General features: G+C 52.6%; 1 protein-coding gene across 4 annotated transcripts in view; it reads left to right on the forward strand.

Moving 5' to 3' along the window:
• ARHGEF26 (Rho guanine nucleotide exchange factor 26) overlaps nucleotides 1-18,087 on the forward strand; it is a 113,605-nt gene that overhangs the window by 80,803 nt on the left and 14,715 nt on the right. Inside the window, exon 11 of one of the 4 annotated variants that reach the window (XR_011527661.1) lies at nucleotides 17,278-17,548. The exons of 2 other annotated variants lie outside the window; for them this stretch is intronic. Coding sequence is in view for 1 of the 2 variants with exons in the window: in XM_070577672.1 (XP_070433773.1) it covers nucleotides 17,278-17,710 (433 nt within the window). In the remaining variant the exon portion in view is untranslated. Of the gene's footprint in view, nucleotides 1-17,277; nucleotides 17,820-18,087 lie in introns of those variants that run through there. One more of the 4 variants, XM_070577672.1, reaches the window with a different exon arrangement.

The following is an 18,087-nucleotide window of genomic DNA, read 5'->3' on the forward strand; positions in this document are numbered from 1 at the left end:
TGGTTTGTGCTGAGCTGGGTTGACAGGTCGCTGGGCCAGGGGCCACCTCGGCTTTGCGGGGCCTGTGACTGCAGGTGCTTGCAGGCCGTGAGTCCGTGCAGCTGTCGTCTGGATGGGAATGTTCACTTCTTCCAGAGCGTCAGAAGGAAGTTTCTAGCATCTGCCAGGAGTTAGCCAGATTGGAAAGGACACGTGGCCGGTGTGCCTGTTCTGGGTAAGAAGGAGAACTCGTGATACTCAAGGCCTCGCTGTGGGCACCTGGTCCCTGCTCCTGGAGCAGAGCTCTGCGCTTGCACACAAGGCCTGACGGCTCTTTGCTGGGGGCTGCCCTGTGCTTTGTGGGGCATTTAGCAGCGTCTCTGGCCTCGGCCCACTATCTGCCAGTAGTTCCTCCCTCCCAGTTGTGACAGCCAAAAAAGTCTCCGTTGTCATGTCCCTGGAACCCAGGTCACCCCCTGTCGAGAGCCACTGTTCTGGGTGGTGGCACGCTGTTACCTGTCACCCAGCGTCACCTTCAGAGTAGGGAGGGTGTGCAGACCTGTCAGATCTGACACCGCAGTAACAGTAACATGGTACTAGAAAAGGAAATGTTGCCATGTTATCTCATAGGTTAGTGAGTATAACTTAGGGCAGTGTCCAATTTGTGCCAGTAATAGCTCATAATTAATTATCCATTGCAGTGTAGACTGTACCCCATGTACGACTTGAGGAATTAAGTGCAATTGTCCCTGGTTTTGAAATGTGAAAACTGAATCCAAGGCCTAAACAGGTTCAAACCCCCGAAGACGTGTTCTGTCAGGTAGTTGACGGCCGTGTTCTCGTTCAGTGCCTTGTGTCTGGCGTACACCTTCCCGTTTCCTCTGAAGCTAAGAACAGTTTTTCCCCTGGTGTTAGTTTCTTACAGCTGCTGTAACAAGGGCCACAGGCTGGGTGCTTAAAACAATAGGAATTTATTGTCTCAGTTCTGGAGGCAGAAGTCCAAAATCAGGACTTTTGCAGCACTCCCCCCGCCCACCCCTGAAGGCCCCACGAGGGAGTCCTGTCCTGCCTCTTCTGCTCCCAAGGGCTCCTGGGGCCTCGTCTCGGCAGTGTGACTCCCATCTCTGCCTCTGTCTTTGCGTGGCTTCTTTTCTCCTGGGTCCCTGTGCATCTCGAAATCTCCCTCTTCTTATAAGGACACCAGTTATGGGAGCTAGGGCCCACTCTACTCCAGAAGGATCTCGTCCTAACTTGATGACGTCTGCCAAGACCTTAGTTCCAAACAGGGCCCTGTGTCCAGGTCCTGGGCTTAGGGTTTTGACGTACTTCTTGGAGGGCACAGTTCGGCCCACCGCACTCCCTCAGCTCGTCAGCACTGCCTCACTTACACATGTGGTCAGTAAACGTGCTGCTGCGTCTCACCTTAGTTCTAGGACACGTCTCCTTAGCGCTGACTAAATGCCATTTTTCCTGATTTTGGAATGTCATCATGGTTGTCTGTCTTGAACACATTTATTTGGAGGTCTCGTAGGTTACCGTCATCCGCATCTTCTCCTTCAAGCATGTTCCTTCTCCAGAGCCCACCCCCTCCTTGGTAAAAGGGCCTCCATGTCTCCATCCACCCGGTAGGGCCCCCTGCATCTCGCTGCACTCCCGTCCGCCACTGCCATCTTCCCTGCAGCCCATGAGCCTGCGGCTCTGCTCTCTTGTCTCCTGCCCTTGCCCCAGCCACCTTGTGTTCGCCCGTAGGACACACCTACCTGGATCTCTGCCACCGCACCTCCATCCACATCTTACCCCACAGCCCGAGGACACTTTGTAAAGACAGAGCTGCCTAGCCAGTCCCGTGCAGACAGTCCGTCCCTGGCCTCTGACACGAAGGCCTCACTGGGCCGCCTTCTAGCCGCCAGGACCTCTCCTGGCTGAATCCTCCCCTTGCCCTGATCCCGCTGCTCCCAGGCCTCTTCCAGGCTAAGTCCTTTCCATTCTGTAGATCCGTGGTTGATTGTCACACCCACTGGCTGCTCTCATCCAGTCTTCTCCTGGGGTGGGGGGGGTATTTCTGCTGCTTTGTGGGCCCGGAAGACCCCGTGCTTTCTCTGCCAGCACTTTGGACTTCTCTGGTCCATGCTGTCCTGTCGGCCTTGCACACTCAGGGCTGCCGTGACAGTCTTCATGAATATCTGTTGACCGTGGGCCAGTCGCGTAGATGGTTGAACATAAACAGCTTGAGCAGGTGCATTGCTCAGCGAGCAGAGCCCCCCATCTCGCACCCTACTAGAATGTCTTTGAATTCTCTTTTATTTTTAAAAGAAATGTGATTTTAGTATTCTTTTCCACTGTCTACTGAGTTGTAAATAAACATTTTTAATTAATTTTGGCAAAAGCACATGTGGAGCTTGGCTCATCGTGTGGCTTCCTTGCCCCTGGAGTCTTACCTGAGAATTATCCTAAGTGCACGGCCCTGCGGCAGGGGCGAGGAGGAGGTGTTCAGACTGCTCCTGGGTAGCTTTTATTTTATGCTGTCGTGTCAGCTACGGTTTGAGCTGCAGTTAACTGTTCTCATACCCAGGGGTGGAAGCAACAGCGGTGTGGAGTTATCTCACACACACACCAGTCGGGGAGCCTGGGGAGTCCTGCCAACCCCATGCCTCTCAGGAGGCTCCCTGGGCACTTCAGATGGCCTTCGGCATTCTGTGACAGGGTCCCAGACCACACGCCTCACACATGACAGGCGTCCACATCCATCTCCAGCATGGAGATGGGAGTGAGCATCCCGGCTGGGGACCAGGAACCCAGCTTAGCGGCATTGGGGTCGCAGGTGCAGCTTCGGGGGCGTTAGTGGTCGCGGGTGGTCCTGTGGGGCGGTGCCGTGATCTCCCTCACTGACAGGGTCCCGGGCTCCAGGGTGGCGGGCAGTCTGCAGGGCAGCGCCGTGGTCTCCCTCAGTGACGGGGTCCCGGGCTCCAGGGTGGCGGGCAGTCTGCAGGGCGGTGCCATGACCTCCCTCAGTGACGGGGTCCCGGGCTCCAGGGTGGCGGGCAGTCTGCAGGGCAGCGCCGTGGTCTCCCTCAGTGACGGGGTCCCGGGCTCCAGGGTGGCGGGCAGTCTGCAGGGCGGTGCCATGACCTCCCTCAGTGACGGGGTCCCGGGCTCCAGGGTGGCGGGCAGTCTGCAGGGCAGCGCCGTGGTCTCCCTCAGTGACAGGGTCCCGGGCTCCAGGGTGGCGGGCAGTCTGCAGGGCAGCGCCGTGACCTCCCTCACTGACAGGGTCCCGGGCTCCAGGGTGGCGGGCAGTCTGCAGGGCAGCGCCGTGGTCTCCCTCAGTGACGGGGTCCCGGGCTCCAGGGTGGCGGGCAGTCTGCAGGGCAGCGCCGTGGTCTCCCTCAGTGACGGGGTCCCGGGCTCCAGGGTGGCGGGCAGTCTGCAGGGCAGCGCCGTGGTCTCCCTCAGTGACGGGGTCCCGGGCTCCAGGGTGGCGGGCAGTCTGCAGGGCAGCGCCGTGACCTCCCTCACTGACGGGGTCCCGGGCTCCAGGGTGGCGGGCAGTCTGCAGGGCAGCGCCGTGGTCTCCCTCAGTGACGGGGTCCCGGGCTCCAGGGTGGCGGGCAGTCTGCAGGGCAGCGCCGTGGTCTCCCTCAGTGACGGGGTCCCGGGCTCCAGGGTGGCGGGCAGTCTGCAGGGCAGCGCCGTGGTCTCCCTCAGTGACGGGGTCCCGGGCTCCAGGGTGGCGGGCAGTCTGCAGGGCAGCGCCGTGGTCTCCCTCAGTGACGGGGTCCCGGGCTCCAGGGTGGCGGGCAGTCTGCAGGGCAGCGCCGTGGTCTCCCTCAGTGACGGGGTCCCGGGCTCCAGGGTGGCGGGCAGTCTGCAGGGCAGCGCCGTGGTCTCCCTCAGTGACGGGGTCCCGGGCTCCAGGGTGGCGGGCAGTCTGCAGGGCAGCGCCGTGGTCTCCCTCAGTGACGGGGTCCCGGGCTCCAGGGTGGCGGGCAGTCTGCAGGGCAGCGCCGTGGTCTCCCTCAGTGACGGGGTCCCGGGCTCCAGGGTGGCGGGCAGTCTGCAGGGCAGCGCCGTGGTCTCCCTCAGTGACGGGGTCCCGGGCTCCAGGGTGGCGGGCAGTCTGCAGGGCAGCGCCGTGGTCTCCCTCAGTGACGGGGTCCCGGGCTCCAGGGTGGCGGGCAGTCTGCAGGGCAGCGCCGTGGTCTCCCTCAGTGACGGGGTCCCGGGCTCCAGGGTGGCGGGCAGTCTGCAGGGCAGCGCCGTGATCTCCCTCAGTGACGGGGTCCCGGGCTCCAGGGTGGCGGGCAGTCTGCAGGGCAGCGCCGTGACCTCCCTCAGTGACGGGGTCCCGGGCTCCAGGGTGGCGGGCAGTCTGCAGGGCAGCGCCGTGATCTCCCTCAGTGACGGGGTCCCGGGCTCCAGGGTGGCGGGCAGTCTGCAGGGCAGCGCCGTGGTCTCCCTCAGTGACGGGGTCCCGGGCTCCAGGGTGGCGGGCAGTCTGCAGGGCAGCGCCGTGGTCTCCCTCAGTGACGGGGTCCCGGGCTCCAGGGTGGCGGGCAGTCTGCAGGGCAGCGCCGTGACCTCCCTCAGTGACGGGGTCCCGGGCTCCAGGGTGGCGGGCAGTCTGCAGGGCAGCGCCGTGGTCTCCCTCAGTGACGGGGTCCCGGGCTCCAGGGTGGCGGGCAGTCTGCAGGGCAGCGCCGTGGTCTCCCTCAGTGACGGGGTCCCGGGCTCCAGGGTGGCGGGCAGTCTGCAGGGCAGCGCCGTGGTCTCCCTCAGTGACGGGGTCCCGGGCTCCAGGGTGGCGGGCAGTCTGCAGGGCAGCGCCGTGGTCTCCCTCAGTGACGGGGTCCCGGGCTCCAGGGTGGCGGGCAGTCTGCAGGGCAGCGCCGTGGCCTCCCTCAGTGACGGGGTCCCGGGCTCCAGGGTGGCGGGCAGTCTGCAGGGCAGCGCCGTGGCCTCCCTCAGTGACGGGGTCCCGGGCTCCAGGGTGGCGGGCAGTCTGCAGGGCAGCGCCGTGGCCTCCCTCAGTGGCGGGGTCCCGGGCTCCAGGGTGGCGGGCAGTCTGCAGGGCAGCGCCGTGGCCTCCCTCAGTGACGGGGTCCCGGGCTCCAGGGTGGCGGGCAGTCTGCAGGGCAGCGCCGTGACCTCCCTCAGTGACGGGGTCCCGGGCTCCAGGGTGGCGGGCAGTCTGCAGGGCAGCGCCGTGGTCTCCCTCAGTGACGGGGTCCCGGGCTCCAGGGTGGCGGGCAGTCTGCAGGGCAGCGCCGTGGTCTCCCTCAGTGACAGGGTCCCGGGCTCCAGGGTGGCGGGCAGTCTGCAGGGCAGCGCCGTGGTCTCCCTCAGTGACAGGGTCCCGGGCTCCAGGGTGGCGGGCAGTCTGCAGGGCAGCGCCGTGGCCTCCCTCAGTGGCGGGCAGTCTGCAGGGCAGCGCCGTGGCCTCCCTCAGTGGCGGGCAGTCTGCAGGGCAGCGCCGTGGCCTCCCTCAGTGACGGGCAGTCTGCAGGGCAGCGCCGTGGCCTCCCTCAGTGGCGGGCAGTCTGCAGGGCAGCGCCGTGGCCTCCCTCAGTGGCGGGCAGTCTGCAGGGCAGCGCCGTGGTCTCCCTCAGTGGCGGGCAGGGGTGAGCAGGAGCTGCCCGCAGCGGCTCCTCCAGCGGCGCCTGTTCTCCTCAGCAGAGGAGAGCCTTTCCCAGACGTCCGCAGGAGACGCCTGTGTCTCCCGGGTCACAAGACGTGCGGCTCTGAAGGAGGGCGGAAGCCCGCATGTGACACTGGGTCAGGAGGGCCGTGTGACTGGGGTCAGCCATGATGCTGTGCGGGCCAGCGACCAGGCTGGGGGGACATGGAGAGGAGTGAGATGCAGACAGCTCCGGCCACAGTGCGACTGCTCTTCCACGAACACGGGTGACATTCGAGCAGTTAGGGAAATGGAAAGACTCGTTAAGGAAGGGGCGCCTGGCCTGTGGGGCGAGGGGTGTCAGTTTCAAAGGAGACGGGGGCGTCAAAGGTTGACAACCCGCCCTCCGGGCTGGCGTCAGTGTCCGCTGCAGCTCATGCAAGCGTCTCAGACGCTGGCGCCTCTGCTCCACCTGCGGGCGTTGCCGGCAGCCCCCATGGGGCACGGATGGGCCTGGTGTGGTCGCTGGACAGCGCTGTAGAGCCTGAAGTCCATCGGGTCTTGTGGTCTGTGACGGTGAACGCGAGCACGGCCTGATTGTCCTCCCACCCCCTCGTTCTCTGCCCGTGGACCATGGGGCTGCGACACCTCAAAGTGCCCTGCAGTCGGGGCAGTGACGGTGACGATGGGGGAAGATCCTGGACTGGGGGCGAGTGCACAGCACCCAGAGCGAACGGCCGAGTTCTCATGCCAAGGACTCTGAGGCCGAGAGAGAGGTCTGCTCCTCCCGTCTCTGGGCAAAGCCGGGGCTGTGGTGCGTCTCTGACTCCAGAGGTGCCTCTCCAAATAGTCCCTGCATGTCCATTGCTTCTCGACTTCATTTCTCTAGAACATTTTCCCCTTCCCCCATCCCGTAATGTCATTGGGAAAAACAGCCCAGAAACGTGCCCCTGTCTTGCTTGCTTTGATAAGCACCTTTCCCAAAGCAAGTTTTATTAAGTGGGTGTTTCCACAGTTGTCCTGGTTGCAGGAGAGTGTTTGAACCAGGACCAGACCGCGCTGGGAGGCTTCCTCTGCCTGTGGCTCCTCTCAAGTCAAAGAGGGACGCCTCCTGTTCCTGAAATGTCCTTCCCACAGGCACTTAGATGGGAGACATCCCATCCTGACTCCTGGCTCCATGAATATGGTGCGTATTGACATGACTTTACACGTCCTTGGGGTTTACCAGAGGGCTTTCTGTGATAGGATCCTGCCAGGGCGTCGGCCAAGTTCAGGGTTTAAGTTAGAAGAGCGTTTTCCCAAGTCATCTGAATGCCGGGGGGCTTGACGCTGTGCCAGCGCCGGGAAGGGTCCGGCTGCTCTGGCCGCACTTTGAGTTCCTCCCTTGAAGCCTCCCGTCAGAGCAGCTGCAGGCACCTGGATGGTCTCTCCTCTGCAGTTGGCTCCTTTCCTGGGAAATGAATTTTCCGAGTCTCTTGGCTGAGGAAAGGTAGCCAGGTTCCCTGCCTCACAGACTTCTTCCTGGACATGGACCGTGGTGGTGTCTTCCCCCTGGCACCGGGTTCTACATTCAAGATAGCGGGCCGGCGGGAGAGGAATGAGACCCGTTGCCTTTCCTCCCGGGCCTCTTCTCTGGCACCCACACGCCCTCGAGTCCTGTGACGCTGCAAGGGTGAAGATGCTGTCTCCTCTGGTTTGTGAGAAGAGTTGAGTGTCGAGTTGAGTGTTGAGGCCGTGGCAACAGAGCAGCACAGGGTCCATGCCTGGGGCCGGGCAGGCTGGGCTCGGGTCCTGCTGTGGGACATCGGGCCAGTTCCTTCAGGCTGCTAGGGCCCACTGTTCTCCTCTGTAAGATGGGTGTGTTGGCTCGTCTTCCTCATGGAATTCCGTGGGGACGGAACTCTTGGCACGGTGAGAGTCCCTGCTGCAAGGCTGGTCTGAGCCGTGTGTCGTTGTCGTTCCCAGTACTGTCTCTCTGCTTCTGGGATATTTTATTGTTTAAAGCAGTGGTTCGAAGCCTTCAGCCACGGCTCCCCACCTGAAGGCTGAGTGTGCTCTAGGGTCAGGCCTGGGTTATGGCCCCTGAAATGTGGCCTCAGGAAGAAGCCCCCCAGCCCCCAATCAGGACCGGTGTCAGGTGGCTAACCACTCTCATACTTCAGTGTCAGCTGTGCACATGCTCTCATAGAAGCAGTGTTCTCGCTGCGTTCCTCACGGCTGGTTAGGAGACACTAACTTTGTGGCTGGAAAAAGTGAATTCAGTGTGTTTTCCCCTTTCATTCAGGCAAGTCAGTGGACGCGACCTGCCTGGAATGGGGGCGGCTCGGTGATTTGGAGCAGCCTTGTCCCCACCTTAGAAGCTGCCCTGCTCTTTAGCAGTGCTGCGGGGGAGGCTTCAGGCAGGTGTCAGCAGCTCCCAGGCCAGCCCCTCTCCTCCTCGTCCAGGACCTGGGTTCTGGGCATCCCTGGGTGGCCAGGGGCCTGCAGGTTGTGGAGTTGGAGACCTGCGGTGGCAGGAATGGGGTGGGGTCCTGGGGTATGTCCCTGGGCATCCTCTTTGGTGACCTCACGTCAGAGCAGGTCTCATTTCCCAGTGATGTGACCCTCGTCTCACCCTGTGCTGTATTCGTGACAGCAACCAGCAGGCGTGTGGCGTGTTGGTCAGTCCTCAGAATTATTTGGAGGGACTGAGCAAGGCCGTTTGAGTTGGTTTCTGGATAAATATCGTCCCTCGTTTTGCTGGTCAGAGTGCTTGCCAAATTATGAATTTCTTGACAGATTGTGCTTAGTCCACTTACCCATTTGCAAAGCACCTGGAAGTATCAGGCAGTTTAAATGCATGATGGTCTGTCAGGAAAATTTAAAATAACAGGTAACAGTTTCCGGCAGTGAGCCTGGTGGCACTGTAAGAGGTTTACATGAAACAGGGTGACGAATGCATTATCTCACGTGATCCTCACAACAGTCCAGAGAGGTCAGCATTGTGATCCCTGTTTTGCAGATAAGAAAACTGAAACAGAGAGGGTCACGATTGCTCAGGATCACAACAGCGAGCAAGTGATGGCACTGGGCTCTCAGCAGGTGTTCTGCATTGTCTGAACTCTCCCCTTACACTATACTTCGTTACTTTAAAATCGTGTACTACTTCACTAAAAACTTGTTTGTATAATTCTTTTTTTTTTTTAAAGATTTTTTATTTTTTTCTTTTTCTCCCCAAAGCCCTCCGGTACATAGTTGTGTATTCTTCGTTGTGGGTTCTTCTAGTTGTGGCATGTGGGACGCTGCCTCAGCGTGGTCTGATGAGCAGTGCCATGTCCGCGCCCAGGATTCGAACCAACGAAACACTGGGCCGCCTGCAGCGGAGCGCGCGAACTTAACCACTCAGCCACGGGGCCAGCCCCTTGTTTGTATAATTCTAAAACCAAGCTTTACAATTGAAGTCAACTTCAGTCTATGAGAAAGTGTTTAAACTTGCTAACTCGAAATAATTTTCAGTATAGTCCAATATTCTTCATCCCAGAAATTGTAACTGGAGTATTTTTATTCCAGTTGATCATAAGATCAAACACGGAGATTTAGAAATCACGTTTTCAGGAGGGGAAGAGACACATTGAGGTCTGCAGAGCTCTCGCACATCTTGAAGGAGAGTGGGAGGACTCTCCTCTGGCCTGAGGGCGCCCGGCCTGTGTGAGTCAGCAGAGGCCTCGTGGACCCCTGGAGGAAAAGCAGGCAGGTCCAGGGGGTCTGGGAGAACGACCCGGAAGAGGGGGACTGGAAGTGCCACAGAGGTTCGGAGAGGACAACGTGTTTCGGGATGCCAGGCGCTCAACGTCCCGAATTCCGTAGACGTCAACAGGGGTGGGAGGCCGGGTCTTGGGCCTGGCGGTGATGGGTCACAACAACCGTGGGGGCAGTTCAGGGGCAGGAGCGCAGCTCTGAGGCAGGGGTGCAGGCCGCTGGGGCTCCGGAGACAACGGCAGGGCGCCAGCAGATTCCAGGAAAGGGGCCCTCAGGATGGGGGTTGCATGGACATTTCAGACCAAGGCTAGGAGGGGGCCACCAAACTGTGAAAAGTACACCCCACTCGATGGTACATGCAGAAAGCCGTGCTTTGTTTGCAATAATTCTTGATACGTCTTTTCTTTTAAGTTTAACTCTTTTATAAAAGGAAGAGCTGGAGGTGCTGGATGGATTTCCATCTGTTAGTTTTGGGCTAAAAAAGAAAGTTCCAGAACAACAACAAGCCATGAGCTGGGGGAAGCTGCCTCCCTTCCCCGGCACCATCTTTCCTCCACCCTCCAGCTCCCCATGGTCAGCTTCTCATTTCCATCCCTGGTCGTCCTTATGAACTCGAGACGTTCGTGATACAGGGAAGGTGGGAGCTGTCCCTAGGGTGCATTCGGATGTTTGAGAGCCTCTGCCACCTCGCAGGGCCGGCCCAATGGGTCTGTGTCCAAAACTACCTCTTTCGTGACCCCACGCACCCAGAGCCTGGTTTACCAAGTGAGACTGGGCTCCAGACTTCTTTATGTCTCGGATGTTTCCCCAGACTTCCCAGTGTTCCCTGACTAACCCATCAGTTCCCTGCAGATCTGAAATCTCGCCGGTGTCCTGCCCTAAGTGTCCAGCTGTGCTTGGGCCAGTTTGCAAGTCCGCTGTTGTGCGTCTGCCGGCTCTGCCCCATCCTGGCTGTGCTGCTTCTCTCTCCCTCCTCTTCACCGTCCTCTGACTGTCCTCAGTGTGGATTTTCCTGTATATTTTAGAATCGGCTTGACTCTTCCCCCTCCGCACTCCCCCCACAAAGCCCTGTTTGTATTCTTGCTGGGATTGTGATAAAATTGCACGTTAATTTAGGAGGAACTGACGCTTCTGTGATATCAAACTTTCCTCTCCATTCACGCCTTCTTCTGCAGTGTTTGAAGGCAGTCTTCATATAGCAGAAACTTAGGTTTAATCCTAAGCATTTTATGGATTTTGTGGTTTTTATAAATGAAATGACTTGTTTCAGTGTGTTTTCTGAGTGTCATTCACATACAGGAAGACTTTTTCTAACCTGACTGCTGTACTGAATTCTCTCACTCTTGAGTACGTTCTCCGTCACCAATGTCATCTGCAGATCACCAGTGGCTTGCAGGGCAGAAAAGCTTTCCTGGGCCGTGGTCACTGCGGCTGCAACCTGAGGCCTCCAGACACCCTGCAGTGGTGTTGCCGTCGCATCTGTTGTTTATGACTTGTAAATATTTTTCCCTTGAATTGTGAAATAGTTCAAACATGCAGCGCATTATCGGACACTACCACCCTGTCCTGCAGGTTTAGCAGACACTCGGTGCCACATCCCTGCCGCATCTCTCCTTTAAAAGGAGGGACCTCACGGGTGGCTGCAGTGGACCTGGAGTCTCCCCACAACCCTGCGTCCTCCTCCTGTGCTCACCCCCCCCCCCCCCCGCGCGTGTGTAGTTTGGGTATTTTATTTTATTTTATTATTTTTTTTTATTGAGTTAATGATAGGTTACAATCTTGTGAAATTTCAGTTGTACATTAATGTTTGTCAGTCATGTTGTAGGTGCACCACTTCACCCTTTGTGCCCACCCCCCAACCCCACCTTTCCCCTGGTATCCACTAAACTATTCTTAGTCCATAATTTTAAATGCCTCATATGAGTGGAGTCATACACAGATTATCCTTCTCTTGCTGGCTTATTTCACTTAACATAATTCCCTCAAGGTCCATCCATGTTATTGCAAATGGAATGATTTTGTTCTGTTTTCCAGCTGAGTAGTATTCCATTGTATATATGTACCACATCTTCTTTATCCATTCGTCTGTTGCTGGGCACTTAGGTTGCTTCCATGTCTTGGCTATTGTAAATAATGCTGCAATAAACATTGGGGTGCATAGGACTTTTGGGATTGCTGACTTCAAGCTCTTTGGATAAATACCCAGTAATGGGATGGCTGGATCGCATGGTAGTTCTATTTTTAGTTTTTTGAGGAATCTCCATACTGTTTTCCATAGTGGCTGCACCAGTTTGCATTCCCACCAGCAGTGTATGAGGGTTCCTTTTTCTTCGCAACCTCTCCAACATTTGTTGCTATTAGTTTTAGATATTTTTGTCATTCTAACGGGTGTAAGGTGATATCTTAGTGTAGTTTTGATTTGCATTTCCCTGATGATCAGCGATGATGAGCATCTTTTCATGTGCCTATTGGCCATCCGTATATCTTCTTTGGAGAAATGTCTGTTCATGTCTCCAGCCCATTTTTTGATTGGATTGTTTGATGTTTTGTTGTTGAGTTGCGAGAGTTCTTCATATATTATGGATATTAAGCCTTTGTCAGATATATGACTTGCAAATATTTTTTCCCAGTTAGTGGGTTGTTTTTTTGTTTCAATCCTGTTTTCAGTTGCCTTGAAGAAGCTCTTTAATCTGATGAAGTCCCATTTGTTTATTCTTTCTATTGTTTCCCTTCTCTGAGAAGTCATGGTGTCCGAAAAGATCCTTTTAATACTGATGTCAAAGAGTGTATTGCCTACGTTTTCTTCCAGAAGCCTTATGGTTTCAGGTCTCACCTTTAGGTCTTTGATCCATTTTGAGTTTATTTTGGTGAATGGTGAAAAAGAATGGTTGATTTTCATTCTTTTACATGTGGCTTTCCAGTTTTCCCAGCACCATTTGTTGAAAAGACTTTCTTTTCTCCATTGTATGCCCTCAGCTCCTTTGTCAAAGATTAGCTGTCCATAGATGTGTGGTTTTATTTCTGGGCTTTCAATTCTGTTCCATTGATCTGTGCACCTGTTTTTGTACCAGTACCATGCTGTTTTGATTACTGTAGCTTTGTAGTATGTTTTGAAGTCAGGGATTGTGATGCCTCCCGTTTTGTTCTTTTTTCTCAGGATTGCTTTAGAAATTCGGGGTCTTTTGTTGCCCCATGTGAATTTTAGGATTCTTTGTTCTAATTCTGTAAAGAATGTCATTGGGATTCTGATTGGGATGGCATTGAATCTGTAGATTGCTTTAGGTAGAACGGACATTTTAACTATGTTTATTCTCCCAATCCATGTACATGGAGTATCTTTCCATCTCGTTATGTTGTCATCCAATTCTCTCAGAAAGGCCTTGTAATTTTCATTATATAGGTCCTTCACTTCCTTAGTTAAATTTACCCCAAGGTATTTTATTCTTTTTGTTGCGATTGTGAATGGTATTGTGTTCTTGAGTTCTTTTTCTGTTGGTTCATTACTGGAGTATAGAAATGCTACTGATTTATGCAAATTGATTTTATACCCTGCAACTTTGCTGTAGTTGTTGATTACTTCTAACAGTTTTCCAATGGATTCTTTGGGGCTTTCTATATATAAGATCATGTCGTCTGCAAACAGCGAGAGTTTCACTTCTTCCCTCCCTATTTGGATTCCTTTTATTCCTTTTTCTTGCCTGATTGCTCTGGCCAGGACCTCCAGTACTATGTTAAATAAGAGTGGTGATAGAGGGCATCCTTGTCTCGTTCCTGTTTTCAGGGGGATGGCATTCAGTTTTTGCCCATTGAGTATGATGTTGGCTATGTGTTTGTCATATATGGCCTTTATTATGTTGAAGTAGTTTCCTTCTATGCCCATTTTGTTCAGAGTTTTTATCATAAATGGCTGTTGGATCTTGTCAAATGCCTTCTCTGCATCTATTGAGATGATCATGTGGTTTTTATTCCTCAGTTTGTTGATGTGGTGTATCATGTTGATTGATTTGCGGATGTTGAACCATCCCTGTGTCCCTGGTATGAATCCCACCTGATCATGATGTATGATCCTTTTGATGAATTGCTGAATTCTGGTTGCCAAAATTTTGTTGAGAATTTTTGCATCTATGTTCATCAGCGATATTGGCCTGTAGTTCTCTTTTTTCATGGTGTCCTTGTCAGGTTTTGGTATCAGTGTGAGGTTGGCCTCATAGAATGTGTTAGGAAGTGTTTCATCTTCCCTAATTTTTTGGAATAGCTTGAAAAGGATAGGTATTAAATCCTCTCTGAAAGTTTGGTAGAATTCCCCAGGAAAGCCATCTGGTCCTGGGGTTTTATTCTTTGGGATGTTTTTGATTGCTGTTTCAATCTCTTTCCTTGTGATTGGTCTGTTGAAATTGTCTGCCTCTTCTTGAGTGAGCTTTGGGAGATTGTAGGAGTCCAAGAATTTATCCATTTCCTCTAGGTTATCCATTCTGTTGGCATATAGTTTTTTGTAGTATTCTCTTATAATCTGTTGTATTTCTGCAGAGTCTGTTGTTATTTCTCCTCGCTCATTTCTGATTTTGTTTATTTGAGCTTTCTCCCTTTTTTTCTTTGTAAGTCTGGCTAGTGGTTTGTCAATTTTATTTATCTTCTCAAAAAACCAGCTCTTTGTTTCATTGATCCTTTCTACTGCCTTTTTCATTTCAATAGTATTTATTTCTGCTCTGATTTTTATTATTTCTCTCCTTCTGCTGACTTTGGGCTTCATTTGTTCTTTTTTCTCTAGTTCAGTTAGGTGTACTTTAAGGTTGCTTATTTGGGATTTTTCTTGTTTGTTAAGATGTGCCTGTATTGCGATGAATTTTCCTCTTAATACAGCTTTTGCTGTATCCCAAATGAGTTGGTATGGCATGCTATCATTTTCATTTGTTTCCAGGTATTTTTTGATTTCTTCTTTAATTTCTTCAGTGATCCATTGCTTGTTCAGTAGTGTGTTGTTTAGTCTCCACATCTTTGTGCCTTTCTCAACTTTTTTCTTGTAATTAATTTCTAGCCTTACAGCACTATGATCTGAGAAGATGCTTGTTATTATTTCAATTTTTTAAATTTGTAGAGGCTTGCCTTATTTCCCAACATATGGTCTATCCTTGAGAATGTTCCATGTGCACTTGAGAAGAATGTGTATTCAGCTCTTTCAGGGTGAAGTGATCTATATATGTCTATTAAGTCCAATTGTTTTAGTTTTTCATTCAGCTCCACTATTTCCTTGTTGATTTTCTGTCTGGATGATCTGTCCATTGACGTGAGTGGGGTGTTGAGGTCCCCTACTATTATTCTGTTGTTTTTAACATCTTCCTTTAGGTCTGTTAATAGTTGCTTTATGAATCTTGGTGCTCCCGTGTTGGGTGCATAGATATTTATAAGCATTATTTCTTCTTGATGAAGTGTCCCTTTGATCATTATATATTGTCCCTCTCTGTCTCTCTTTACCTGTCTTATTTTGAAATCCACTTGGTCTGATATGAGAATTGCAACACCTGCCTTTTTTTCCTTGCTATTAGCTTGAAGTATTGTCCTCCACCCCTTCACCCTGAGTCTGTGTTTGTCCTTGGGGCTGAGGTGTGTTTCCTGGAGGCAACAAATTGTTGGATCGTGTTTTTTAATCCATTTTGCCACTCTGTGTCTTTTTATTGGAGAGTTCAATCCATTCACATTGAGAGTGATTATTGATGCATGTGGACTTAATGCTGTTAATCTGTCGCTCATTATCTTGTTTTCCTGCATTTCTTTTCCTGTGTGCTTTAGACAACCCATTTAATACTGCAATTTCTTATGCTGGGTTTCTTAGATTTTTCCTTATTTATGATTTGTGACTCTGTTCTGTACTTTATTTTAGTGTCTACCTTGAAGTTTGTATTTAGAATCTCGAGTATAATATAGTCTATTCTCTGGTGGTCTCTTATCTACTTGACCAATACTGATTTAGACACTTTGCTTTTCCCCTCGTAAATAATTATTTTCATTTTTTTATTCCAACTCGTCTTATGAATTTGTAGTTAGAGTGATAAGATCGTCCTTGCTTTGGTAGTTTCCTTACCTTTACCCTAATGCTATAGTTGAATATTTGCTATCCTGTTCTGGTTCTATCCATCGGTCTCCCTAGTCTGTGGATTGTGTCCCCTTTCTCCCTTTTTTCTTTTTTCAGGTATGAGAGCCTTCTTGAGGATTTCTTGTAATGGAGGGCGTTTAGTTACAAATTCCCTTAACTTTTGTTTGTCTGGAAAAGATTTAATTTCTCCCTCATATCTGAAGGAAATTCTTGCTGGATAGAGTATTCTTGGCTGAAGATTTTTATCTTTTAAAGCTTTGAATATGTCATTCCATTCTCTCCTAGCTTGGAGGGTTTCTGTAGAGAAATCTGCTCACAGTCTGATAGGGGCTCCTTTATAGGTTATTCTCTTTTTTTTTCTTACTTCCCTGAGTATTCTTTCCTTATCTTTCCTTTTTGCCAACTTTACTATTATGTGCCTTGCGGTGCGTCTTTTTACATTGACAAATCTAGGAGATCTAAAACCCTCCTCTACACACATTTCTCCGTTGATCCCTAGATTTGGGAAATTCTCTTCAATAATTTCATTAAGCACACTTTCTGCTCCATTTTCCTTTTCCATATTCTCGGGAATTCCTATGATCCTTATGTTTTTACTCCTCATTGAATCCATTATCTCTTGGAGATTTTCCTCATTTTTTTAAATTCTTAGTTCTCTTTCTTCCTCTGTCTGGTGCCATTCAGCCTGTCTGTCCTCAATTATGCTGATTTGCTCCTCTAGGTTGTCTACACAGGCATTCAGGGAATCCGTATTCTGTTTTATCTGGTCCATTGTGTTTTTCATCTCAAGTAATTCTGTTTGATTCTTCTTTATGATTTCAATCTCTTTTGTGAAGTAACTCCAGAACTCGGCTTGTTTCTTTATCTTTCTCTCTACCTCATTGAGTTTTTTGATTATAGCTGCTCTGAATTCATTATCACTTAGTTTACCTAATTCCAAGTCCTCAGGACTTAATTCTGTGTTTTTATTGTTTTCCTTCTGGTCTGGGGCTTTTATAAATTGCTGGATGGTAGAGGAGCGGTTTTTTCTCATGGTGGTAGAATTCAGTTGCAGTTACAGCCTGTCGCCACTAGATGGGGGTCGAGAGCGGCATGTTAGCTCTCCGCCTTGGGGCAAGATGGCTGCGCCCACTGGCTTTGTTAGGGGGGAGGGGCTGTTACTCACACGCGCCGGTCTGGGTTCAGATCAGTTCTGTTCTCTGGTCTCCCAAGGCCCTTGATTTGTGGGGTCCCCACGGATGGAAGCTTTCCCCCTGTCAGCAGGTCTCCACTGAATCAGCGGCAGGAGTCCTGGATGATCCCCCGGTCGCGCGGCCCCTCCCCCGCTCCTTCCCGACCCACGCCGCAGTGATGGCAGACTCTAGGGGAGGGAGCGATGTTCTCTCCTACTGTTCCGGCGCCTCCGAGGGTGTAAGCAAGGTTGTGATCTCCGCCTTCTTGGTATTGTAGGTCTCTAGAGCTGGCATTATGTTTATTCTCTGAAATTCAGTTCTTCCAATCCTTTGTTGTATTTTGGAGGGGAGAGAATCCCGGGTCAGCTCACTGCACCATTTTGCTCCGCCCCCTACTCCAGTTTGGGTATTTTAAACGTGTGTGTGTTTTCAATATAGACATTGTCCTGATTTAGAAGCAATAAGTTTGTGGCACTGTGTAGAATTCCAGCCTGTATGGAGATTTAGGGACAGAGGGTTGAGAGGCTCCCTGACGGTCTCCTGGAAAAGTTGCTCTCGTCTCAGCAAGCTATGCCAGGCTGGCAGGCTGTGGGTGCCGTCCGGGCTCTGGGCCACTGAGCCACAGCGCCATCCCTGGGGGTGGCTGTCGGCACGTGGCCACCGTGTCCTCTTCTCCCTGACAGGTCTCTCCTGTTGAAAGAGATGAGAAGGGAACCTTGGCAGAGGCTGCTCCAACCAGGAGCTGTCTCGCCTGGGAGCCCACCACCGTCTACACTGCAGGCAGCAGGCCTCTGTGGACTCGGGTGCTGCGCCTGGGAGGAGCCACTGCGCCTGGGAGCCGTGAGACAGTCGAGGAAGTCTGCGGGGAACATGGGTTTTCCATCTGCCTTTTCTGAGCAGTTTAACTTCCTAATTCCGTGGCCCAGATTGTTCCAGAGACCGTGTGAAGCATGTGTGAGTGATGGAGACCCACTTGGGGACGCTGATGGGCATTGCTGCCCTCAGGGAAGGTGTCTTCCCGCGGGCCTAGCCTGCTCTGGGCCCCTGGCTTGCGGTGGGGTGGGCGGGGTCAGGCCCGGCCGCGTCTGGCAGGGGCTCTCCCCTCCCTCTGCGTGAGCACAGATTTCAACACAGAGTTGTCCGCTGGGTTAGTGTGAGAGAGACCAGCGGTGTGGCTGCGTTAGGGGAAGAAATTCATGCGAAAGCAGGCAGCCTCCGAGAGGGGAAGCCGATGGATTTGAACCGATTCTTTACGAGGCCACATGGGGTGTGTGTGTGCAGTGAGCATGCGTGAGCAGTGAGTGTGAGCATGCAGTGAGTGTGCATGAGCAGTGAGCATGTGTGTGCAGTGAGCAAGTGCACAAGTGCACGCGCAGTGAGCATGCACGCACAGTGAGTGTGTGCGAGCGGAAGGCACCGGCAGGATGAGCTCTTCCCTGTTTCGGTTGCTCTGGGCTTGAATGACAGCTGACAAGGATGAGTAATCATGTACT

This window comes from Equus przewalskii, chromosome 15 (assembly GCF_037783145.1).
Source record: "Equus przewalskii isolate Varuska chromosome 15, EquPr2, whole genome shotgun sequence".
Taxonomy (NCBI): Eukaryota; Metazoa; Chordata; class Mammalia; order Perissodactyla; family Equidae; genus Equus; species Equus przewalskii.